Below are 25,723 nucleotides of genomic sequence, written 5' to 3' on the forward strand. Positions count from 1 at the left end.
ACAGTATCTTCACAGCCTCGGGAGGGGCAAAGATTTCTTACGGAGAACCTAAGCAGGACTAACCATAAAAGGAAAACTCGAAAGATCTTAGGTCCAAACCCAGATATCGTAATTTATGATGTCTAAAGGGGGCCCAGAAATCTGCAATTTTAACAAGCTGAAGTGTAAATCATTAATTTTGCAGATGAAGAAAGAAACGGAAAGGAAAGAAATGACCTTACTAAAATCATTCAATGGGTAATCAGAGCCAGGTTTAGAAGGTGGGAATTCTATTTCCATATTAAGAGCACTTTCTTTCATGGACTTTCTAGGCTTGCCACTGCCTAATGCAGCTCCAATACGTGTATCTGTAAATATATAAATTGAGAGCATTTTCCCTGTTTCTTCCCTGGATTTTGAGAAACTACCACAAACATCCCGTGAATATAAGGCAGGGGTTCCGCATAGCAGCGCTGATGGTATCTGGGGCCAGGTATCTCTTTTTTGTGGGGACTGCCTTGTGCATTGCAGGATGGTTAGAGGCATACCTGCTCCTTACCCATCGGATGCCAACAGTACCCTTCTCTGACAGTTGTGACACTCTAAACGGTCCACAGACATCACAAATGTCCCCCGAGGGGTAAAACTGCCCTCCTTGAGAGCCACTGACATAAAGAATCAGAATCGTGTGACCAAGATAGACAGAAAGCCTTATCTGCCGTCCTCCACCCACAGGACAAATCCATCACCGGGGAGTGCCTGCTTCTCTGGAGACTTTTCATGACATTCCAGATCATTCTAAGGAAGTAGGAAGAGGAAAAAGGCCATAGGTGTCACTAGTGAGGTAAGGAAGCATTAAGAGCTAAAGTCTACTCTCTGAATAAAAGAGAATCTAGATGTTTTACTCTCCTAAAAATCCCATTCACGCCTGCCAAACAGGAAATGGTGTCTCAAACGTTTATTTATTTATTTTTAAAAGGGAGGCACTTAGGAAGCGCAAAAATGTCAACCTGCTCCAAATGCCTACTCAACATCTTTACTTTCCTCCTTCATCACCATCACCCCAGCACCCCTTTTGTTCTTTTTTTTCTTTTAGCACATGTACAACTAATTTGGTTTTTATTCCGTGGGCAAAGTCTCTCAGAGATGCAAGAGGGTAAGAAAGTAATCCATCCCACTTCCCAAGGTGGCTATAAGATTCGGGGCCCAGAAGGGACACTGCTGCCGTCCCTCTGAAATTTTCGCTGGTGGGGAAGCAGGAGAAAGCGACCTCAGCAGGCAATTACTGGGCATAACACATATACACACACACATGCACACGCGCACGTGCACATATGCACGCACACACACACACACCACGCACACACAGATATACAGAGACGTACACATGCACACACACACACCGCTCACACATACACATAGGCACACACATACACGTACACGCACATATGTGTACACACGCATCACATACACGCGTGTGTATGCCTGTGCACGATTCACACATACAGACACACGTACATACACTCCCCACACGCACACGTACATCTTTATACACAGACACACATATTCGCACAGATGTAAACGAACGCGCACACACGGGCATCCTGGGAAGTTCACAGCCGTCCTGCCTGTGCCTGGAAACCGAACCGGCGATAATCTCCCTTCAGATCCGTCCTGTCACACACAGTTAAAACAAAATGAATCCACCTCCGCCTCAAAGAAAGGTAATACCGTGTGACCTGTGGTAGGATTGTAAGGCAGGGACGTGCCAGTTAAGAGCCAGCGCCGTGTGGAAAAATAAAGATATCACGGTTCTTTCTGTAGACAGTGCAATACGCACAAAGAGCCATCTGATGTGTAACCACTTCTCCTTGCATTTAGTCTGCCGCACTCTGGCTATGCAACTTCAGAAACGTCTGGACGTTTGTAAACATAAACAAGTCCCTTCTTCCTTCCGGACAGTTTGCTCCCCTCTAGGTACGCAACGCTAGGCCAATGGAGCTGTTTAAGATACGGGTTCTAAAGTCAGACAGACCCGGATTTGTACCCACTCAACTAGCTGGGTAAAACCGCCCAAGTTACTCAACCTCTCTGAGCCTCAGCCTCCCCGGCTGCAAGATGATAATATTACAGGGGATTCTTGTGAAAAAAACAAAACAAAACAAAAAAACAAGGTAAGACGGATAAAGAGCCTAGAAGAATGCGTGGCACTGTTTCAGTAGGAGCAACGCTCTGTATTTACTGTAGTTTTGTGGAGCTGCCCTTAGCCATGAGGAGATGAAAACAAGATCCTCCTAGAATTAACCCTCTCGGCCATCTAGGATTGCTTGCGAATTCTTCGAGATCAGGCATGTGTGAGCCACTCTGCACCTCAGGTTCCTCAGCAGAAGGGGATGATAATCGTACTTACTTTGTCAGATTGTGGCGTGTACTAAATGAATTAAATGACTGTGGAGTAAATGTTATCTAAGCCTGCTAAGAAATAAGCTCACAATCAGTGCAAAGCATTTAGTGAAATAAGCCACATGGCAGTGGGCATCGGGGAGGTTCCATGTAACACAGGTCTTCCTGCGGAGAAGGGGAGCCTGCCCAGGCAGGAGAGGCAGTATGAGGTGAGGGGACATGCGGAGGGCAGATCACAGACAGTCTTCCCCCTCATGTGCAAGTTTCTAATTTTAGAAAGTTGCCAGCTCCATCCCGCAGAGCAACTTCTGTGGGGCAGGGGGAAAGAAGTTAAATGAGTCATCGTTTCAATAAACGCGAGCGTCCGGTCAATAGCCGGCTCTCTGACAAAACCCCATTGTTGGTTTCTCAAAAGAGGTTGGCTTGGGGCGCCTGGCTGGCGCAGTCGGTTAAGCGTCCGACTTCAGCCAGGTCACGATCTCGCGGTCCGTGAGTTCGAGCCCCGCGTCGGGCTCTGGGCTGATGGCTCAGAGCCTGGAGCCTGTTTCTGATTCTGTGTCTCCCTCTCTCTCTGCCCCTCCCCCGTTCATGCTCTGTCGCTCTCTGTCCCAAAAATAAATAAAAAAACGTTGAAAAAAAAATTAAAAAAAAAAAAAAGAGGTTGGCTTATCAACACGGCTTGTCTATGCATGTCTGTGCAAACATGTCTTCCAAATCAAAGCCTCTTTGACCTGCCGCTATCCCAAGGGGAAAGAGAGGCTGTAGTAATTGTTAAGAACTACTGAATCTAGAAAGATTTAAGAGTGTGGGGTTAGAGGTTTACTGTTTTCTTTTTTTTTCTTTAAATTTTTTTCTTTTTATTAATTCATGTATCCATTTATTTTGAGAAAGAGAGAGCGAGAGAGCATGAGTGGAGGAAGGGCAGAGAGAGAGAGAGAGAGAGAGAGAGAGAGAGAGAGAGAGAGAGGATCCCAAGAAAGCTCCGCAATGTCAGTGCAGATCCCAACACTGGGCTCGATATGACGAATGGTGAGATCATGACCTGAGCCAAAATCAAGAGTCTGATGCTCAACTGAGTCACCCAGGTGCCCCTAATTTTCTATACCAAAATAATCAGGGGAAAAAATAAGGAAAGGCTCTTATAATATTTTCCAACTCTATAAACTTCATTTTACATATTAGGCACCTAGTGCATACAGGGCCTATCGGGTAAACCATCATCAGTGTGAACAGACTGGCAGACAGAGAAAGATTTCAAATACCTTGGATATTCAAGCTAGATTATCTTGGGTCTTGGCCCCTATAGTGTGTAAGGCAAATAGCAACACTTGTTACTTAAATGCGCTTTGCACATGTAAGTGAAGAAAATGAGCAGGTTCGATGTCGACACAGACACTTAAAAACCTGAGTTAATTAAAAAAGTTTCTTTAAAGGCTATTTTGAAATTCAAAATTAAGTAACTTACTCCATGGATGGCTTCTGGAGTCTTCCTCATATTTAGATTTAATGGAGTATGATAGACACTTGTGAAAGTGTTGTTCTTGGGGTTATGGCTAGAAAAAATATATATAAACCAGAATTAGAAATGTATTTTACCCAAGATGATTGAGTGACTATTCTTAAAGGTAGTCGTTTTTTACATTCATAAATATACAACTTAATAATTAAGTTCACGATTTTCCAAGCAAGGCCTTAAAGAAAGAAAAATTAAATCAAATAAATTCAATATATAGAACGTACAAAAATTTCAACTAGAAAATGACCACTTAAAAATTTTCTGAAAAAAAAAAACCCCAGAAATGGATTCTGGAATTTTTTAAAAGAAAGAAATTAAAGCTTTATAGGTATATCTGTGGTAATTACACTGTTCTGCACAGTATTTAATAATTCGATATGTGGTTACAGTGGATAGATTTACCATTTTACTGTAAGAAATTTGAAATTTTCAACTTTCTGTCCTTTGCATAAAATCCTGCCTTAGGGCTCGTCAGTGATTATATGTAAATGAAAACCTTGGGGAAGACAATTTTTGGATATAACTCTGGACTGTGTGATTTGAAGCTCTGGTTGGCTCCTCGTTAAAAAATAAACAAAACCCAAGAGGTGGTGGGGCAGGGCATCAAACACTTACGCGTGACAGTACGGCTTTTTCTGGTGACTCACAAAGTTATTAACCGATAGCATCATCTTGCAAACTTCACAGTGAAAACACGCTTTATGCCATATCTAGAAATTGTACAGAAAAGATTTAACAGAAATACCTTTTTTTTCCCAGACTCAGGATTCTTGTACATTTCCAGGTAAAAACTCATCTTTAGAGATAATATGGGGATAAGCACGCACGTACACATACACACAAATACAACGTTAAATAAATGAATAACCTTTTCAAGGCAACACAGAAGACAGATAGAAATGGGTAGAACTGAAGAAAGGTGAGAAATACATTTTTTGGATGGTTCAAAAACAACCACACATCCATACGTGAGAAGATAAATTTCCCGTATTGGTAAATTTATTTCCGCGGGCCAAAACATGTCTACTGACCTGATCTAGACAACTGATCTTCTCAGCAGGATAAACTCCATACCCACACCTAGAACAAGCTTGCACATTCATCGTGATGTCCGGAGAGAGCAGACAAAAAGAGGCAACAGGCAAGAAATCCAAGGAACAGTCCCAGGCTAGCTGTTCAAGTCTCCCAAAATCCTGACCACCGTCAAAACCTTGTGGACACCTTGCTCATTCAAAATCCAACTTCCACTTTCCTTTGCTGACCTTCTAGTCTGAAGTCAGCAGCTGGATGGTTTTTAAAGCTGCCACTTACTCAAGGGGCTATTTTGGCGACTGGCTTAGCACGCATGCGTCTGGGAAATGAGCTGGAGGTATTTCTAGCTGACGTGCTTCTCTAAATAGAAAAATGAACTCACAACAGCATCATGTTTATGTGGGTGATCAAATCCTCGTGTGTGATTAGGCAGCATGTAGTAGTTTAACGCTACCTGTGATCATAACCCAAGAAAAGAATACAAAGAGATAGGCCACACACTCATCCAATGATCAAATGAGAAAAGCTTGCTCTATGAGGCCTGTGACTAAAGCAGAGAGGCCAGCTCCCAAAAATACAAGAAACAAAACAGGATTGATTCACTCCATGGGAGGGGTAAACACCGTATCTGAATTTCAGCTTTATCTATTAAAAATGTTTATAATAGGGCGCCTGGCTGGCTCAGTCAGTGAGGTCCGACTTTGGCTCAGGTCATGATTTCACGATTCTTGGGTTCTAGCCCCGCGTTGGGCCCTCTGCTGACAGCTCAGAGCCTGAAGCCTACTTGGGATTCTGTGTCTCCTTCTCTCTGCCCCTCCCTCACTTGTGCGTGCTCTCTCAATCTCTCTCTCTCTCAAAAATAAACTTTTTTTTTTATATATGAAATTTATTGACAAATTGGTTTCCATATAACACCCAGTGCTCATCCCAAAAGGTGCCCTCTTCAATACCCATCACCCACCCTCTCCTTCCTCCCACCCCCCATCAACCCTCAGTTTGTTCTCAGTTTTTAACAGTCTCTTATGCTTTGGCTCTCTCCCACTCTAACCTCTAAAAATAAACTTTTTAAAAAAATCTAAAAAAATAAAAATAAAAAAGATGTTCACAACAGTGAGGCTGAAAACTGATTAGGATAAGAACACACTAGACCTCTCAGTGTTTTGGTCTCTGTACGTTATCCTAGATCATTCCAAGAAGGTCTGTTTATTCTCTTCCTTCCCAGGACTGAAGTGGGGCAGCTTAAAGATGAACCCTCTCTTCCTGGCTTCACGAAGCCCCTCCGTCACTTTCAGTGTCCACCTCCATGTCACCTGAAAACAGACCTTCTAGAAACAGCTTCCAAAAGATGGCACCTCACCTGTTTCCACCCCTCACCTGACCACTTTCTATGGCCCTTACCCTGCTTTATGTTCTTCATTGAAGTTAACCACCACTGGACATCTTGAATATCAGAATCTCTGCATTTTAAAATTTCCTGTCTCCGGGGCACCCGAGTGGCTCAGTGGGTTGAACATCCGACTTCGGCTCAGGTCACGATCTCACGGTTCCTGAGTTCTAGCCCCACATCGGGCTCGCAGCTGTCAGCACAGAGCCCGCTTCGGATCCTCTGCCTGCCCCCCTCCCCCGGCCCCTCCCCCGCTCACGCTCTCTCTTTCAAAAATAAAGAAAACGTTTTGAAAATAAATAAATAATAAAACAGAATAAAATAAAAGTATCTGTATCCTCCATCAAAATACAAGTACCTTCAAAACAGGATCCCTGGTTCTTGTCATTTCTTTCCCTAGTGCCTGGAACAAGGCCTGACACAGAAAAGATGTTCAGTTAAGTACTGAGCTGGGAAGGGGGAGTAGGTTGCAAAGCAAGTGGGGAAAAAGCAGAAAGCAGCATTCACACGACACGAAGGAGGGGCTGCAGTCCGGGGTTCCCACAGGTAGATAGCGGGACCCAAGGCTGCTCTCTCAGCAGGAAGGGGACCCCGAGCAGGGACCCCAGGCTCCGGAAGGCTCCCACGCTGAAAGCTGGTGCAGGACTTGAAGTGTTCCCAGAACATCCTGCTCTTTAACAGGCTTCTCAAGCTTTTCCTGGGCGGCTGGGTGCAAGCCCCAGTAATCACTGAGAAAGGACTCAGAGGGATGAGGAATTACAGTCAGATTCCATGTAAGTTAAAAGCCACTTACCACTCCTCTAAGGGGTGGCCTAGCCACTGCGGTTCGAGGTCGCCCTTGTGAAAACAATTACCAGAATGAAGACGTTGAATTGGATTTGTACCTTTACCTCTGCTTCTAAAAGGCATTTATTAGGGATCGGAAGTCACGAGGAGAACAAGCCCAGTGAACTAGAATCGGACACCTTAAGGAACTAGGGTGACCGCTCACTGCTGGAGCGAGATCCACAGGGCTCCCCTCTGCTTGACAGGCACTGTGGGCGGTCGCTCCTTTGTCCATCCCACCCTGCTCACTTCCGGTAGAGCCCTTCCCCCACCTTGCCACAGCGACTACCTAAGCCACCCATCCAAGCCGTAGCCAAGGAGCACACGACACTCGTGTGGCCTTCGGGATACGTTCAGACGTGTCTTAGCCTGGGTTCCCCGCAAAACAGAACAGGAGGCAAAGGCTTATGTCCAAGGACTTTATTTAGAAATGTAGTGCCAGGGAGAAGAAAAGAGGTGGGAAATGGTGGTGCAGTTGGGGAGGGGGTCAATATGAAGGTTCACTCTCAAAGGAGCCACTGCCTGATATGAGGTGCACTGGACAGCTCGATCGCCATCTTCCAAGAGTCCATAAACGACTTCTAATCAGGAACATCTGCTACAGGAAGGAAGGGGGAAGAATGCACCTCTTGGCCCTTGTCTCCCATTGGTGGGAGTCCCACTGGGTGTTAACTTCCCTAGGCGTCCATGCTGTGTATATGCCCGTGGCGTCCCCCAGCATCTTATGCTTCAACAGCGACAGGGGAAAAGAGCAAAGACAACAGAAGGCCAAAGACACTGTTGGTCGTGGCCCCATGAAGATGGCCAGAGCCCACACAGAGCTACTTGCCAGTGCTGAGGCTGGACCAACCCAAGCAGGCAGAGGTCCTGAGACAGGTGAGGCTGTGTGGATCTAAAGTGGCTCCTGGGGCGCCTGGGCGGCTCAGCTGGTTGAATGTCTGACTTCGGCTCAGGCCATGATTTCACCGTTCATGAGTTCGAGCCCTGAATCCGGCTCTCTGCTGTTGGTACCAACCAGCTTTGGATCCTCTGTCTCCCTCTCTCTCTCTGCCTTTCCCCTCCTCTCAAAAATAAACACTAAATAAATAAGTAAATAAATAAATAAATAAATAAATAAATAAATAAATAAGGTGGCTCCTGAGAGGTGTCCGATATGCCGTCCAATCAGCAGAGAGTCCGAGACTTGGGCTTGGTTGTGGTGAGCCAGGGCCAGGCCATGGAGAATCTTCTGGGTCCTTGATTTGGATGCTTTTGCCAACACTGCCCCACGTTTCTTTGTTGTTGTTTTTTTTTTTTTGGAAGTCCTGACTCGTAGGGACATTGGGATCAGTGAAAAACCCCGCATTTCGTTTCAAACGAATCGCTATCATGTTCAGTCTGTGGATAACTGACTTTCTTTATGAACTTAAACGGAGCACTTGTTTATCTCTTCAATTTCGTCCTGTTGATGGAAGCCCCGTTGCTTCAGCAGGTCAAGATCTTTTTGTACCTTGGTTCTGTCATCCAGAAGATGAGGTCATTCTTCCTAGCTCTGAGTCATTTCCGGTGCCCCCCAGGGCCATGGATGTGAAACGGTTTTGAAATTACAGGGAGATGACAAATGCAGAGGGAGGAGAAAGCTCCCGACCCTTCGTTCTGTCCCTGTCACTTTGCTTAGACTGGAATTGTCCCTCCCTCGCTGGGGGGTGCATGTCTACCTTAGTTTGTGTTCTCCCAAAACCAGATCTTGAGGTGAGGACTTGGTAGTTCATTTGGGGAGTGGTTCCACAAGGCAGGAGTGAGGGTGTGAGTGAACCACAGAAAGAAGAGCCAATAAAGTCAAATACGTGATTCTGAGCTAATTACCACAGCGCACGGCCTATAACACGTAAAGTAACGTGACGTAACATAACAGCGTAATAAGGCGCTACCCCTGCTCTGAACTGAGACAGACAGTCCTCCCCACCTTCTCCCCACCCCGGGGCTGAGATCCAAATCTTGTTGAAGAGAGTGTGGCTGTGACTCACTAGATGACAGAGAAGTCACTGTCATGCCGTGCTGGTAGAACTTGCTAGAAATCTGGCCCCTAGAACTTCCTGGAAATCGACTCTCTAGGTTCATAGGGAGGTATCTCAAGACCATGTGAGGGAGTGCCAGGGTTGTTGGATGCTGCCGGCTGGTAGGCAGAGCAGTAGCTGGGCACCAGGGAAGCTGGGTGTGCCACAGAAACCCGAGAAGCCTCTGTAAGAGCCTGACTTTCCAGGAGCACACCAGAGATACTGGTTTTCCTCCTGTAATCTCTGTCCAGCACCCCCTACAGGCAAAGCATAACATGGCAGGGGGAGGGAAGCAAGGAAAACTACACAAAGGGCCCAGGTTAATTTTTACGGAACAGACAAAAAGGGTGAATGCGGAGCTGAGAGACAATTAACTGATAATAGGTTCAACACGAATTCCCCCTTTCAGGGAATTGTGCCTAAGCCCAGAGTTTCCCACTCTTCCCCTCCACCACCCCCCGTTGAAGGAGGCTGCCGGTGCTTCAACCAGAGTTTGGGTTTGGGCTTGTGACTCTTAAGACATTTCTGGGCATTTCTGTTAAACAAGGGATAGCCTTCAATGGAGTCCTGTATAAAGTCATAGCCTGGTCTGAGCTGTGCTGTGAAGAATTGGAGAAACATCACTGGTGGCATCCTTTGGGGGTCCTGTGCTCAGCAGGATGAGGGGGGGATCCTCACCAGGGCAAGAGGAGAGGGCCAGAGGGAAGGGCCGAAGGGACCAGTCCAGGAGCACCCAGAAGTCTAGCCCTGGGGAAACCATTTGAATAATGGAGTTTGGGGACTTTTCTGGAAGGAGGAGGAAGACTTACATGCTAATCATGTGAGTATGGAAAGGAAGCAGAAGACAATGGCATGGGCCAAGGCTGGAGAGACACAAGAAATACAGTTAGAATGTCACTTGGATCTAAAGTCTCAGTAAAACTATTAAAGAGGGAAAAGTTCAAAATTATTTCTTCTCTTCCATATCTCCACGATTTTACTTGTTAATACTGGGAAAATCCAGCCTCAGAGCAATATCTTCGGGGTTCCCCATGCCAGCCCACACTAAAGAACTGAAAAAAGAAAGTTTTCCTTCAAACCATCTTTCTCAGCCAGCAATGAATTCCTACGTGCAATACAAATATACATTTGCATGATATAACTTACAGTAGAGACTTCTTGAGGATGGAAAATTCATTATTTTTCTAGGCAACCTGATCCCGGTTCTGCTGCTAGGAAGGGTGTGGAAAACTCCTCTGAGCCTCAGATTCTTTACCTATAAAATGAGCAGAGGGAGTAGTAGTTAAGGTCCCTTCCAAATCTAACATTGTGTTTCACTCTATCTCCTGAATAACCTGCAAAAAAAACTTAAATTTATAAATTAAATTAGAAAGCAACCAATTTTCCTTACTGGTAGTTTTCACTTCTCAAAGGATTCACAACCGAATTCCTTTAAAACAGCAAATTATCTTAGGGCCTACAAGGACTTAGTTTATCCCCAACATTTTAGAAACATGGATGTTATATAAACTGCCTTAGCCTGTTTGGGCTGCTGTAACAACATACTACAGACTGAATAGCTTATAAACAGCAGGAACTTATTTCACCCGGTCCTGGAGGCTAGAAGTCCAAGATCACGGTGCCGGCACGATGGGGTTCTCCCGAGACCCCCTCTTTGGGGATGCAGTCTGCAACTTCCGTCTGTGTCCTCACCGGGTAGAAGGGGCTAGAAAGCTCTGTCAGGCCTTTTTTATAAGGGCACTAATCCCACTCACAAGGGCTCCACCCTCAAGACTTAAGCACTTCCCAAAATCATACCCAACTCCTAAAACCATCACACTGAGCATCGAGTTCCAACATTCGACCATGGGGGCCGTGGGCACAAATTTCCAGCCTATATAACACAGCCATATTGGAAACAGTGTGACTGCTTAAAACATTCGGGAATTCGGGATTTTTGCAGCAGTTAGTAAATTACAGCCATGCCCTGACACTTACCTGGAGCCAGTCCTTCCTAGACCAAGAAAGCGTCCTTACCTGGTGAGATTCTAGACGGTTACTTTAGTCTCGGGCCCAGGGTAAAGCCAGCAAACAAAACGACAAGATGTGGTCCTTGCCTGATCTCACGCCACGACGGTTTCCTTTCACTCAAGGTGGTTGAAAGTTCTTCAAAAGCAGTTATTTCTGGCACAGGTAGAAGTGTAACTTCTCATACATTCACACCTCGGTGTGACCCGTTAATTAGTCGCTTCCCTGAGCGGGCTTGGAGACAGAGGCATAGGAGGCGCCGGCTGGAGGCCCAAGGGTGAAGACGCCATGTGTGTGTTGCGCGTGTGCATCCGCGCACGTGTGCGGGGCGCAGGGGCAGGAGAGAGGTGGGATCCGGAAGAGCGCACGGTCCCTTCCATGTTCGACTAAGTCACGGCCACATCCCCAGTGGCTGACACTTGGGGGCGCTCAGTAAATCGAGCAGGACAGATTCTGGCACTAACTTCAGACCAGTTCTCCGAGTTAGGAGACGGAGCTCGTCCACGACGACAGAGCGGAGTTCGGGTCCTACCGCCCCCCGCGCGAACCGAGACGCCCCAGCGAGTGGAAGCCCATCGGCGACCCCAGGGCTGGTCCCAGGAGTCCCGCCTCGGAGAAGGTAGCTCCAGCTGCTGCGGGCGCCCGGCACCCAATCCCCGGGGTGGGCACGCCACCAGCACGGACTGGGGTCGGGGGCCTGGCTGCGGAAGAGCCCTCTGGCTGTGGGAACCGGGTCCCCGAACCGGTGCGGAGACCCGAAGGGAGGTGCAGACGGGGGACAGCAGCGGCAGGAGGGGAGAACCCCTGGCGAGCGCCCGACCCTCGAGCGCCGCGAAGTCCGCGGGGCGCGCTCTTCAGGGTGTGCGGCTGCGGTTCCGTGCGCGCCCCGTTTGCCGAGCGCGCTCCCGGGTCCCTTGGAGAGCGCCGGGGGTGCAGAAGGTGCGCTCCCGGGGACTGTGAGCGCGGCGTCGGGATCGCAGAGCTGCCTGCAAACTTTATCCGGCAAGTTCTAGGGGTGCGCGGCCAACTTTGCACAGGCGCCTTTCCCCCGGGCGGTGAACGCGGACAGCGTGCGGACCCGGCCACCAGTTTTGCAGAGGGCGCCCTCCAGGGGCGGTGCGCGCCGGCCGCGCGAGCAGCAGGCGTCGCCCGCTGTCCGGCCTGCCCGGGGCTGCCCCGCGCGACTCCGCCCCCTGCCACGCCGGGGCTTTTACTTTCGCTTTCGTTTGGGCGGCCTCAGACCCTCAGCGCCGAGGGACCGCGACGGACGCCAGCGCTGGCCGCCCCGCCGCCCGCCGCGCCGGGGCCTGGTAACTTCCGCCCCCGCCCCCGCTTGCGCCCCTCCGGTCAGCGTGCGCTCCTTCCCTCCCTCCACAACCGCCCTCCCACCTGGCCCTGCTCCCCCTCTCATCCCCCCAGCCGGCCCGCAACGAAACTTTGGGGAAAGAAAGGGCCCTCGCGCCCCCCGCCCCCCTCCGGCATCGCTGGCTCGGCTCAGCGCGCCCTCCCTTCCCCGCTAACCAGCTGGGACTGCCGGGCAGTTCGGGCTGTTCGGGATTTGGAAAAAGGGGGCGTGGATTGAGACGCGAAGGAGGGGATCGATCTCTCGCAAGGCGGGCAGTGAGCGCTCGGGTGTCTGACGGCCCTGGGCGCCAGTCCCCGCGTCCCTGTTTGTCAGCTGTGGGCCTCGGTCCTCCCTGTGCCTGTCTGTTCAATGGGATCGGTGGTGACCGCGGGCTGACGGTTGCTGCCAGGCTGTAAGGAGGTGACAGGTGCACAGGCCCTCCGTCGGAGCTCAGTGCGTTGGAGCTACCGTCGTCCTGGCTGGGGCCCCTGGTACTGAGCTCTTGAAGGTCTCTTGAGGAAGTGAAAAAAAGGCAGGCTGCCGGTCACCTTGCTACCGTTCACCGTTGTACTCAAGTTTAGCGTTGAGTTTGTGGGTTATTCTGTGTGGGTCATTTCTAGGCCATTTCGCCTGAACTCTTGCTCTGGCAAGCTACGTGGCCCTGTCCTTGGTTTACTTACAGGTTATTTCCTCCTTCGGGGGCTACGGCCTGAGCCCTTACAAAGGGGATGAACACAAGAAAATAACAGTAGGCCTGCCCTCTCCAGGCGCAGCAGAGGTGAGATAGGCCAGGATTTTCTTGGGTAGGCTGTGGAAAGCCAAGCCTTGGCCTGACTGAAATGATGTGGCCAGGATTAGGCACCTCACTTGGTCAGCACCTTTATTCTGGGTGAACTTGAGTTCACCCAGAAATCAAGCCTAGCCTCACAGGAGTAAGACAGTCGTTGAATGTTTCCTGTCCCTCTGCGCAGCGTTCAGCATCAACCCAGCAAGATGCTGTAGGTTTCAGGCTGAAGACCCTTCTGGCCTAATGTTTGGACGGAAAACTCTGGGAGGCCTCCCACGGCTGATCCATAGACATAAGCCTGAATTTTATGTCTCTGTAGTCAAGTCCAAAGTCCCCTCCACGTGGCTGGGAAGGACAAGCAGTTTAAGCCGCACCCCTGCTTTGACGGAATAGGTCAAGGGTTTACTGAGTGTGCAGTTCCCATCTGCCTGCAGCACCCCCCGGCCTTGTACCCTCTGGGCTTCCCCTTCTCAGACCTCAGGCCAGATATCTCCTCCCCTGAGAACCTTCCCGAATTCCTCTGAGGCCCAGTCGGGTCCCCCGGGATGGCCACAGATTGTTGGTGCGCAAGGCACTCACTACAATCGCAGCTTGACATTTGTGCCCTCCTTTTATCAAAGTTTGCCCCCCATCAAGGCAGCACCAGGTCAGTTTGCTCACAGCAGTGTCCCCAGCTCCTAGCACACGGCCTGGTGCGTTAGGCTCCCAGTAAGTATTCGAGGAGGAGCTGCCCAGCTCTTCCCAGCACCCCCAACACCATCAGAGCAAAAGTCTGGCTTTCTTAGGAGCTGTTTTGCTTAGGTTTGTCCTTTTTTAAAAAAAAATTGGTCACGTTGTTTTATCATGATACATCCTAGATCCAGCCTTAAAGACTGGCATTAGCAAAAGGCTCAAGGCTTAATTACCACATGTTGAAGGTAGTGTCTTCTGATGGCTCTTGTATAACTTTAACTTGCTAACTTTAAAAAGTATTTCTGTGCTTTGCTAACAACAATCCACACTGAAAAGTAACTAAGTCTACGTAAAAGAGAGGAGATAAAATTATCGAGCGTTTCTGCATGCCTGGATTCCTGCTTATCTCCTTTGGGAATGGGGTCATCTCTGTTTTCAAGAAACATTTTGCACCCTAATCTGAACGCTCTAACCGCCCCCCCGCTGAACACACAATGCACGTTGCTGGTGATGGTGGAGGGTTGATGAGGTGTTGAGAAACAAGATGGCCACCTGACTTCCCACAGTCATGGTAGAGAGCTCGTGTGGACCCTCCCTCCGTCTCCATTCTCTCCTTACTGCCCAGCTCACCCCTCAGGTAAGCTGCAAGGGGACGTGATAATACTACTCAGAACTCCTCACAGCCACTGGGTCAACACTCTGCCATCTTGGATGCCTCCCTCCCCTCAAGCTGGGTTCCTTCTCCCCACCTCCAGAAGTCGTTACTTGTGCTCTGGGGCACAGTGTGTTGTGTCCAGTGGATGCCTTCTTGTTTTCTGACTGAGTGAAAACATCCCTGGGCGAGCCTAACAGAAATGCAGACCTGCATCTGCGCACCCACTCTGTGCAATTGCTCAGAGATTGAGACCAGCAGACATTAGACTCTGGAGAGGGTTTCCTTTGTTACTGAAAGCCGAGCCCTTCACGGGGAAGGAAACAGGACTGGGTATAGGAAAAACGGCTTTAGTACAGGCTCTACTAAAACTCTCTTCTAACCGGCCATATCACTTTTAGCAGATTCTCTTCCCTTGCGACATTTGTTTCTTCCAGCTTTCCTTTCAGTTAATATTTCTTTCGTAGGCACCTTTTGGGTGTTGGGCGCTTCTCCCGTGACGAGCTTAGAATTGTTGTGTTTGAGCTACAAATAAGCAGAGTGAAAATGGAAAAAAAAAAAGACAAAGAGAACAGGGGTGGGGGGAGCTGATGAGATAGGTGTAATCAAGGAGGACCTCCCTATGGAGGTGCCATTTAAGCGGAATTCTGAAGATTGATTATTAGCCCGCTGGACAAAGGTGTCATGTCCAGCAGATGTATGAGTGGTGACTTCCAGAAAGAGAGAACTGTGAGCCCCGACAGGACCTGAAATGAGCATAATATGTTTAAGGATGCTGGGAGGCTGCATGGTATAATGGTAACGGGGGGGTGTGCTCTGGGTGGGGTGCATGCTGCTGGCTTCAGATCCAAGTCCTGCTCTTTACTCGTAATATAACCTGGGACGAGCCATCTACCTTTTTCTAACCTCACCTTCCTCATCTGTCAAAAAGCAGTGATCACAGGAATGGTCCGACAGCATTGTTGAAAGTATTAAATAAGATGATGCTTACAAAGCAATTAGCACCAGCAAATAATAAGTCAGTTTCTATTCTTATTGTTGGTTTCACGTCTTAAAGTAGAGGGAGTAGCAGGTTAGTAAGAGATCCCACTTTTTTTTTTTTTTTTAATTTTTTTTTTTTTCCAACGTTTATTTATTTTTGGGACAGAGAGAGACAGAGCATGAGTGGGGGAGGGGCAGAGAGAGAGGGAGACACAGAATCAGAAACAGGCTCCAGACTCTGAGCCATCAGCCCAGAGCCCGACGCGGGGCTCGAACTCACGGACCGCGAGATCGTGACCTGGCTGAAGTCGGACGCTTAACCGACTGCGCCACCCAGGCGCCCCGATCCCACTTTTTTTAAATAAAGAGCCAGGTAGTAAATATTTTAGGCTTTCCAGGCCGTATGGTCTCTGTCGCAATTGCTCAACTCTGGTTGTGTCAGGAAAGCAGCCATAGGCAATATGTTAACAAAGGGGTATGCCTGTATTAACAATAAAACTTTATTTACAAAAACAAGCGGTAGGCCGGAGTTTGCCAACTCCAGTACTAGATCATAAAGGGTCTTAAGACCCAAGGAGGTGGGTTTAGATTTGAACTGTTGGATCATAGGGATCTCTTGAAGATTCTGGAAGAGGAAAATAATACGATGGAAATCTGTGTATTTTGGTAGAACCCGCCGAAAACCGTCTGACACAGAGAGCTTTTGCTTTTTGCAGGTTGCTAATGTTTTCGAACGGGGTTCAAGCGATGCCAGGCAAAGCTTGAGCACCTTGTCACCTGTCAGGAATGAAGGGGGAGTTTCCTGTTTCAGACCTTCCACAGCTTCTCTTACTGGGGGATCCTTTAACAAAATCAGGGACGCCAGATTAGAAGCTCCCTGAGGGCACAGCTTCTGTTCTCTTTGCTGCTGCCTCCTCCCTCTCTGGAACAATGCCTCAAATAGAGTTGGCGCTCGAGCATTTAAATGAATGGTTGGTGCAGGAGCCCTGGAGCCTAAACATGCAAGACTGCTCATCTCCAGGCTTAATCAAAAACCGCAACACCTAGGGGCGCCTGGGTGGCTCATTTGGTTAAGCCTCTGACTCTTGATCTTGGCACAGGTCACGATCCCACAGTTTTGTGAGCTCGAGTGTGAGTTCGAGCCCTGCCTTGGGCTCTGCGCCGATGGTGGAGAGCCTGCTTGGGATTTCCTCTCTCTCTCTCTGCCCCTCCCTGGCTCACACTGTCTCTGTCTTTCTCAAAATAAATAAATTAAATTAAAGAAAAATCTTAGAAAAAAAACCTGTATCATCTAATGAGTGCTACTTAAAAGGATCATGAGGCCAGTGATGCACTAGATACCAAGGTTCTGGGTTTTTTTCTTCCTTCCAGATGGCAGACGATCAGGGCTGTGGCGTGGAGCAGGCAGCTGGGGACTCAGCAAGCAGAGATGCAGTTGATGCTAAGCCAGACCGGTCTTCGTTTGTGCCATCACTCTTCAGGTACGTTTCCTGGGCTGAAGAGGGGCCCCGGGCCCCTCCAGCCTGCCATGCCTCAGCCATCTCCACACACGCGTGGGGAGAGGGACATTCAGGGCAGGAGGTCCGTGCTGCGCGTGGAAGATTTGCACAGAACCCTGACAGCTGTGTGTGACAACATTCGGGTTCCGGTGTGCACTTCCTGTCTCTGGGGGCAAGCCCAGAGGTGGGGGAAACCAAACTGACCGGCGGGGGGGGGGGGGGGGGGGAGGGGGGGGGCTTCCGGCTCCGCGGCTGTGCATCTGGGTGGCACCTGCCCAGGAGGGAGGGGCTGTCCGCATCAGAGGTGATTTGCAGGCAGCCTCCATCGGGGCAGAGCCTGGGTTGCTGCTGCCCTTTGGGACCAGGTTTGGCTGCCAGGCAGAATCCAGGGGCATGGGACAGGAGGTTTTAGGGTAGCCCTCCATTGAAGGAAGCATGCCGTCTGCTGATTCTCACCTCGTTGTTTCTGAGTCCACTTCTAAAATTCCAGATCTTGGCATTTAATAATAATAATACCAACAACTTAATTTATTGCGTTCTCGTGTGCTAGCTCAGTATGGCACGCCGTCCTCCTAATCCCCGGAGATAGTTCTATCGTTATCGCCATTTCATAGGCAGGGAAACTGAGGCACACAGACGTTTACCAGCTTGCCTCTTTGATGACAGTTAATAAATGTCGGAGGGGCGCCTGGGTGGCTCCGTTGGTCAAGCATCCGACTCTGGATTCCGGCTCAGGTTGTAATCTCACGGTTTGTGAGTTCAAGCCCCGCGTTGGGGCTCTGTGCTGACAGTGCAGAGCCCGCATGGGATTCTCTCTCTCTCTCTTTCTCTCTCGCTCTCTCTCAAAAATAAATAAATAAACATTTTTTTAAATTAAGAAAAAGTAAATGGTGGACCTGAGATGAGAACGTACGTGGTACCACCACCACCCAACAGCTCTCCTGTGCTCTCCATTTAAAAGTAGGAGCGCAGGGACCCGGAGGGGCCCCTCACCTCCCCTCACCCTTGGCCATGGGGCGGCAGGCAACAGGGCTTCCTCGCAAGAAGCCGGAGGGCACTGTGGGTCAGAAGCATCAGACTTTTCGGCGTCTCCTAAGCCGAGCCCCACCTGGGAGGGACGGTGACAGAGATCAAAGTTGAGGTTAGGGAGTGCTCCCAAGCAGTGCTCAGGAGGGGAAGAGCCGGTGATGAGGGGCAGCCTGGCTCCCTCCAAACAATCCCAGAGAAACCCTTGGGTCACACCATCCCGGACAGGACTCAGAAAAGTGAGAAGACCTCCACATCCTGGACCTGAGTTCCTTTGGCCTTGGTGGCCATTTAGGGTCAAGGATACCCCATGAAATGAGAAGAACATGCAGCTGCAACTCCTGAGAACTTTCGAAAGCCATAAGGTCAATTGATCCAGTACGAGCCCTTTAGAACAGTGGCCAGCAAATGTTTCGTTCACGGAGCTGCAAAATAACGTTCTAAAATGACACATGCACACACATACTTTTTGTTGTTGTTGTTGTTTGTTTTTTACATTTATTTATTTTTGAGAAACAGAGTGAGACAAAGAGTGAGCAGGGGAGGGGCAGAGAGAGAAGGAGACACAGAATCCGAAGCAGGCTCCAGGCTCCGAGCTGGCAGCACGGAGCCTGACGTGGGGCTCGAACCCGCGAACTGTGAGATCATGACCTGAGCTGAAGTCGAACGCTCAGCCGACTGAGCCACCCAGGCGCCCCTATCTGCACACACATATTTTAAGGTGACCTATAAATTTCTTGGCAAATAGGTGCAAAGGACGTGAGAATATTTCAGTTTTCCCAGGTCTCTGAGTCTTTGGGTTAAGCAGGTTGCCTCTCGGTGACAGAGAAACAGGAACTGTGTAACGTTCATTTCGGAAGTCTTAGTAAAGCCTTGTGGTACACTTCCCAGAAATTATGAAACCCAGCGGTATGTTGTAAATACTGACATTTGAAAATCACTTCTTTAAATGTATTCAGTGGACTCTGAATCCACAGTACTTTTGTAACCACGTTTCTCCCTTAAAAATGTACACGAGCAAGCTGTCTTTAACAGCTGGAATTTTTGTTGTTTCTTTTTTCCTGGAACTCTTGTTTTTTCGCTTTATTTCCCCCCACAGTATTTTATTCTGCTGTCATAGATTTAGTTGCTTGAATGATCTCCCCATCGTGCATCTCTGTAACCTAAAGGTGTGCATCAATGCATATGCATAAAGTTTTTCAAAATTTAAAAAAGGTTTTTTTTTTTGAGAGAGAGAGAGAGAGAGAGAGACAGAGTGCAAGTGGGGGAGGAGCAGAGCGAGAGGGGGACCCAGAATCCGCAGCAGACTCCAGGCTCTGAGCTGTCAGCACAGAGCCCGACCCGGGGCTCGAACTCACACACCGTGAGATCATGACCCAAGTCAAAGTTGGACACTTAACCGACCGAGCCACCCAGGCGCCCCTATGTATGCATAAATTTTAAGACATTTTTCCAGGTATCATGAGTATTACAAGAAATTTCTGCTGTGTTAAGTCACTGAAAATTTCTCCGAGACTAAGTTACTGTCTTGACTCTTATTAATTCACAGTTGATCCAAACAAATGTTGGTAAGTCATTAGCACTATTAAATCATTTTTCATCAAGATAATTATTAAATAGAAATTGCATTTAAATTGCAACTTATAATGGGAAAGCGGGCGTTTCAAAAGCTAGCTTATGCATACGTGGATAAATGAGAGCCATTGCCAGAATAAGGAAGCGTTCAGTATCACCTTTTTTGCCTGTTTGTCATTTTTAGAGGTAGAAGCGCTAAGAAACCATGAATAAGTACGTGAGATGGCAACAGTTTTGTGATAATAATGTCACTTAATTCTTTGAATTCCTTCTAAGTTCTGTGCCAAAGAATGACAAATCAATTAGGTCCTTCAATTGTATCGAAAATAATTACAAATTACTTGACTTACAAAAGGGTTTGTTATTCTGCCCTTAGAAACATTGGTTTTTTTCCGTTAATGGGGAGTATGCTCAAAAGGCTTTACCAAAACTTCTCAAAAAACTGTTAATTAAACCTGTTCCTCTTTAGTTAGAGGCAAATTGTTTAACCCAAAATATCCCCAACAGAGATAAGATAATTAAAGTAGCGATGATAAACATTTGTCAGTATCCTTTTTTTTTTTTTGATAAAAGCTTTTAAACTGTCTGCTTTCTAAAATATTTCATGGTTAAGACCTTAGAGCTGCGAATGTAGCTCATTCACTTACGTAAAATGTCTGCTGTATATTCTAGTTGACAAAGCCAGTCCTTCTTGTCAAACTAATCTGCCACACCAGATTTGCTTTCAACCAATAAAGGTCTGATACCATTTCCAGTTCAGCAAATGTGTTATAAGGCATCCCTGTGACAACCGTCTTGTTTCTAATTCTTAGAGGATGGATGCATGGATGGATGGATGGATGGATGGATGAATGGATGGATGAATGGAAGAAAGGAAGGTTGGATGGATGGATGTAGGGTGGGGAGGGAGGGAAGGAAAGAGGGAGGAAAGGGCACAAAGAAAGCCGGATGCTGTGTTCACTTCTCTCAGTGTTTATTTGCTTTGCTGTCACAGAACTCTAGCTCAAAAGCGATAGTGTCTTTGGAAATAATCAGGAAGTGAAAAAGGCAAAGTCATTATTTAAGAGCCACGACATTCCCTTTCCATTCTATATTTATTTTTATTCAGTATATTTTGTAAACACATCATTGAATTTTGAACAGCCCAGGGTGGCCCCAAACAGCCCCATTTCTAATGCCATCCTTCACCCTTATTAGACTCTTGTGTAAGTAGGAAGCCCATTACAGTGCCTGATTCAAGGAGACCCACAGATACTTATATTTGAATTGTCTCTTAGATGATGTGGAGGTTTTGACACCATCTAAGAATCAGGGTGGATGAGAATTCTGCTCTTCTTTTACTTGGTGGGAGATGGGAAACAGGGGAGGCAGGATCTCAGGCAGACCAGTTTTCGGAAAAATACACATGCAAGTTGAGGATCTGATCATGAATTCCCTTAAAATATCCTATGTCTGCACCCCTTGGAAGGTCTTTGAGTGCCCTGTTTGAACACCTCTGCCTTAAGATACATCATTTTACGGAAGAGACATGGTCTGTGGTATTGGGGTTTTTTACCCCCTTAAGTCCTTTGAAAAGGTCAGTAAGCTCAGGTAATTTTCTGTATTCTAGTTCGCTACCTTTTTATAGCATGGCTGATGTTGACATCAAGCTTCATTTATCAAAATAAACAATTATCCTTGCAAAATACTTGAATTCAATTCCATTTTCCAATCAAATATTTGAATTAAAGTAAATGGGCAGGGGCCGGACTTTAGAAGGGTTTGTCTGTCAGTCATATTAAGGATTTGGAATCCTAAAGAACAAGGAAGTCATGGAAAAGTTTAAGTAGAGTGACTTGATCAACCATACCTACCAAAAAAAAAAAAAAAAAAAAAATAGTGCCAGAGCAGCAGAGCTGCAGTGCGGGGCAGGGCCTGAAGGGGGTGCTGTTGCAAATTCTCTGGGCGAGAATGGGAGTCTTCGCCTTTGGCCCCAGATGTGCCAGACTTTGTGACCAAGAGGGTTGAAGGGCTGAAGAGGGGAGAGGCGAGGAGGAAAGTGGCACCTGGACCCCAGGGAATAGCTGAAGTCATATAGTGACCCCTGAACTGTCTGGCTAGGAAAGGGATGACGAAATCCATTATTTCTAACAGAAAAAACGGTGTTTGCCACCTTCCATTGCTTCCCTGAACATTTCTGCTGCCTTGGCCCTGCTGCCCAAGAGCGCAGGACGGATTTGGGTGGTGCCAGGGACTTGGCATGTGATGGGACCAGACCCTATGTGCAACTCCAGACAGTGGGATTTGCCGCAAAGAGCAGGTGTCCACTGTCACACCTGACTGGTCAACACCGTCTACTTTCACTTCTGTTACTTAAGATTCTAAACGGGAGTTGTTTATTCTGCTGAATTTAATTCATTGAGGTGACCTGAAAATAGCAGAGCAAACGGTCCACCTCCACGGAGTGAGGGACGCTATGCCACAGGTCCGACGTGTGAGCGCATCAACCACTGCGCTGGAGTGCTCCCCGCAGCTGATGGTGGCACCCTACCCAGACTGTCCTGTCCCCAGCTCCCTTCTCGGGGCGTCAGAATTGCTATCAGGGGGCACTTCTTGCCCCTCTCTAATTGAGGACACGTGCCCTCCCCTGGAGACCTCAAGGATTCTGGGAAACAAGTCTCCTTTTTCCCCCCAAAGCTTGGGAGGACTCCATGGCCCCAGGTAGTTCCAAGCTCTCAGACTTGTCTTGGCTTTTTCGCCTCACTGTCACTAGATGGCGCCACAGCCTCGTTTTATTTCCATTCCATTGGACCCTGAGTAAACCCAACTGCTCTTTAACTTAATTTTCTTTTTTTTTTTGAAAAACAAGAATGCATTAAAATGTTTTATTTCCCGATTATTGAAGAACAGTTGGAAAACACAGGAAACCGCGAAGGAAAGACATGCAAGATATTAACTTAAAATTAGTAAAAGTGTTTTAATTAGTTAAAATTAGTAGAAGTAAAAAGAAAAAAGGAGAAATCGGTATGTGCACAGCCTGCATTCATCTTGAGCCATTGTTTAAGGAACAAGGCCTAAAGTCATCTGCGAACTTATAGAGGGATTCTTCTTGAAGTAAAGGTAACCCAAGCACCTGGCACAGGTTACCAGCCATCCGTGTTAGCAGTGTGGTCCCTGCCCTGAATGTAAACTCAGGTTCTTCTAGAATGTCTAGGCATGGCTACAGAAAATGGCTGATGGCTGAGAATAGCTAATTGCTGAATTGTAGTATATTAGGAACTATGGGAGGAGGAGGGAGAGCCAGAGGAGTTGGAAGTTGAGTTATCAGGGCCCAGGAAGAGCCACAGCGACAGTGATGGTCAGGCCAAGCTACAAAGCACACAGATTCTTAGAAAGTGAGTGGAGGCCCACAGCCTGGTGGCACCACACCGGGAGCCATCGAGGGTACGAGACCAGGCCCCACCCAGCAGCCTCACACGTGTTCTCTCGCAGGCATACCTCAGCTCTGAAATCAGAGGCTTAATTCTGCTCAAGGTCAGCATTAAGGGAAATAAAAGACAAAGTAGCAAACAGATTTCATGCACTCAGATTTCCCCTGGGCCCTGGTGGAGCCTTTGTGTCCCTGCAAAGAGGTTTGCTTATCCTTCCATTTACCAGGTGAAGGGGGCAGGAGAAAAGCCTCATTTTTGAAACTTGATAAATCCCCCGTTTTTGAGACGCTGGTTCAGATCCCATGGACTTTGTCTTCCATATCATCTTCGTGCTCTGCCCTGTGTGCTCTTCGAGTGTATTTAATGGATGCCACAGGTTATAATTCTTTTTCCTGCATTGCAACTTGGGTTTCTCCACCAGTTAAGTGTTATATGTAAACAGATCCCTGTTTACATATGTGTGTTATTTGCATAATTATAAGAAAGATCCTGGTGGCCTGTCTTTTCGTTTGGAGGGGAGGGTGTTTCAGAAGAAGCAATGCTTTGGAATTAAAGAACAGAACAAAGATAGCAGACCTTAACTCATTCCAAAGAATATGTTAAGCAAAAGCCATTCGATCACACCCACTGATTAAGAGAGGCCAGGTCTGGGCCCCCTAAAAGAAAGAGAATGGTAAAATATACCCAGGGAGTTTACTTTTCAATACAGGAAGTCTTCGAATTCATACTACAGAATACTGGATGCCTGTCTCCGAAATTTGTACGTAGACCGTACTAACGATTTAATGCTGTAATAAATCTTGAAGCAGTGATGACTTTAGAATGGCAACAATGGAGGTGTGGAGGTGGACATCCCAGGTTCTGGTTCTGGCCTTGCCTCCCAATCACTAGTTGAGGTACCAGCAAGTCCTTTGACCTCTTTGAACCTCAGTTTCTGCCTCTGCATAATAGGTATATGAATACCTGTCCACTGGATTGCTGATGAGAATTGAATACAGTAACTGTCAGCTTACTGAACTGCCCGATGAGGAAGAAACTGTACATGATTCCTGACAGGGAAGAAATCATAGAACCGTAACGTTAAAACTGGAAGACGCCTTAAAAATGTGATTTATCCAGCTCCCTCCCATAACAGTCAAGGACGGTGAAGACCAGAGAGGTAAAATACTTTACCCATAGTCACCCAGCAAGACCAGCACCAAGACCTGGGTCTAACTTGGGGTCCAGCGATTCACCCCATACATCAAGTGCCAGTCACAACTGCATTGCGTTGAGCTGGTCAGCCACGTTAATCCACCAGCAGAGCAGGTTTTTTCTTCTACCCAAGTGGGTCAGCAAATTTAATTCTTCGTGGAAATTGCTCCCTTTCTGCCCTGCTTCAGCTGAGGGCTTGGCCAGAGTTCCAGCAGGGCTAGCGATGGGCGTTCTGATAGAGGGTCAAGTGCCCGTTTCAGGAGCAGAGAACCACACCTCTAAAGCATGGTGACGGGATCTAGAGACTTTGAAGCTTCCCCCACATGCAGAATAGCTCCAGTTATTATAGGTTATTGCTCTTCTAGAAGGGAAATCATGAGCTAGCTGTATGGTTAAAAGAAAAAAGTGAAGAAGGGAAGTAAATGATCAGGTTTTCATAGTAATAAAAATGTTAAAACACTATTTGTACAGAATTAAGCCTAGGTGCAGAAAAGTGCTATGAAACTTAAGACCTGTTGTTTCTCGGGGGAACACGCGGTCACAAGTAAGAGTTGTGCAGTGTGGCCTTGCCTGTTTAAACCCTGAGCTTGCTGGGGCTCAGGGTGTTCTGTCTGGCACGCATGTGTAACAGTGGGTTTGTCTGCTGTTCCACAGATGAGGAACAATGAGGGCCGGGGCACCTGGGTGGCTCAGCGGGTTAAGCATCCGACTCTTGATTTCTGCTTAGGTCATGATCTCACGGTTTGTGAGATCGAGCCCCACCTCGGGTTCTGCACTGACAGCACGGAACCTGCATGGGATTCTCTCTCTCCCTCTCTCTCTCTCTCTTTCTTTCTCAACATAAACAAGCATTAAGAAAAAAGAGAGAGAGGACTGAGTCCTGTTAGCTGTTCTAAATTCTAGAGCCCCCCGCCATCATACAGACAGCAGTTTGAGGCTGTTTCAAGAGAATTCTGTCCTTTATCTCCCTCCTGAATTTTTTTTTAAATTCTTTTATCAATTTTTATCGTCAGAGGTCTCTCTGCTTTGTTTTTCAGGGGAGGAGGCAAGTGATGTGGAGAAGTTTGGGGAAGGAATCTTTCCCTCCATAGCCTATTTTAAATGGACTTTGTTTCCCAAAGTAAGCGTATGTTTGCAAATCTGGGTTCCAGAACAGAATGTGTGGAGCCAGATTTCTCTCTGCTCACAGACCTGAGCGTGACCGAGGGAGGGTTCGGTTTGCCCAGGATATCAGGTGTTATAGCTCTGCTCTGTCAGTGACACATCTTTCACTGGCCGCGACCTTGAACCAGGAAATTGAGAAAAGCATCATTCTGAGCAGTTTGCTTAATAAGGGTGTTGTTTTTATGTGTTCACACTTTCCTCCTTGCATTTGGATGGGTGAGATGGGGAAGGGTGGT

The 25,723-nt window shown here is 47.7% G+C and overlaps 2 protein-coding genes across 15 annotated transcripts in view; one reads left to right on the top strand and one right to left on the bottom strand.

Moving 5' to 3' along the window:
• NRAP (nebulin related anchoring protein) overlaps positions 1-5,372 on the bottom strand; it is a 70,983-nt gene extending 65,611 nt beyond the window's left edge. The window contains exons 1-3 of one of the 11 annotated variants that reach the window (XM_023240955.2): positions 4,930-5,372; positions 4,514-4,608; positions 3,848-3,935 (exon numbers count right to left, since the gene is read on the bottom strand). In XM_023240955.2, the coding sequence (XP_023096723.2) occupies positions 3,848-3,935; positions 4,514-4,608; positions 4,930-5,001 (255 nt within the window). In that variant the 5' untranslated portion in view covers positions 5,002-5,372. The remainder of the gene's footprint in view (positions 1-3,847; positions 3,936-4,513; positions 4,609-4,929) is intronic. The other 10 variants (XM_011287568.3, XM_011287567.3, XM_011287564.3 and 7 more) reach the window with 10 other exon arrangements.
• Positions 5,373-11,458: 6,086 nt separating this feature from the next.
• CASP7 (caspase 7) overlaps positions 11,459-25,723 on the top strand; it is a 30,942-nt gene continuing 16,677 nt past the window's right edge. The window contains exons 1-2 of one of the 4 annotated variants that reach the window (XM_045040697.1): positions 11,459-11,801; positions 16,991-17,100. In XM_045040697.1, coding sequence (XP_044896632.1) covers positions 16,991-17,100 — 110 coding nt within the window. In that variant the 5' untranslated portion in view covers positions 11,459-11,801. The other 3 variants (XM_006938193.5, XM_045040698.1, XM_045040696.1) reach the window with 3 other exon arrangements.

This window comes from Felis catus, chromosome D2 (genome assembly GCF_018350175.1).
Source record: "Felis catus isolate Fca126 chromosome D2, F.catus_Fca126_mat1.0, whole genome shotgun sequence".
NCBI lineage: Eukaryota > Metazoa > Chordata > Mammalia > Carnivora > Felidae > Felis > Felis catus.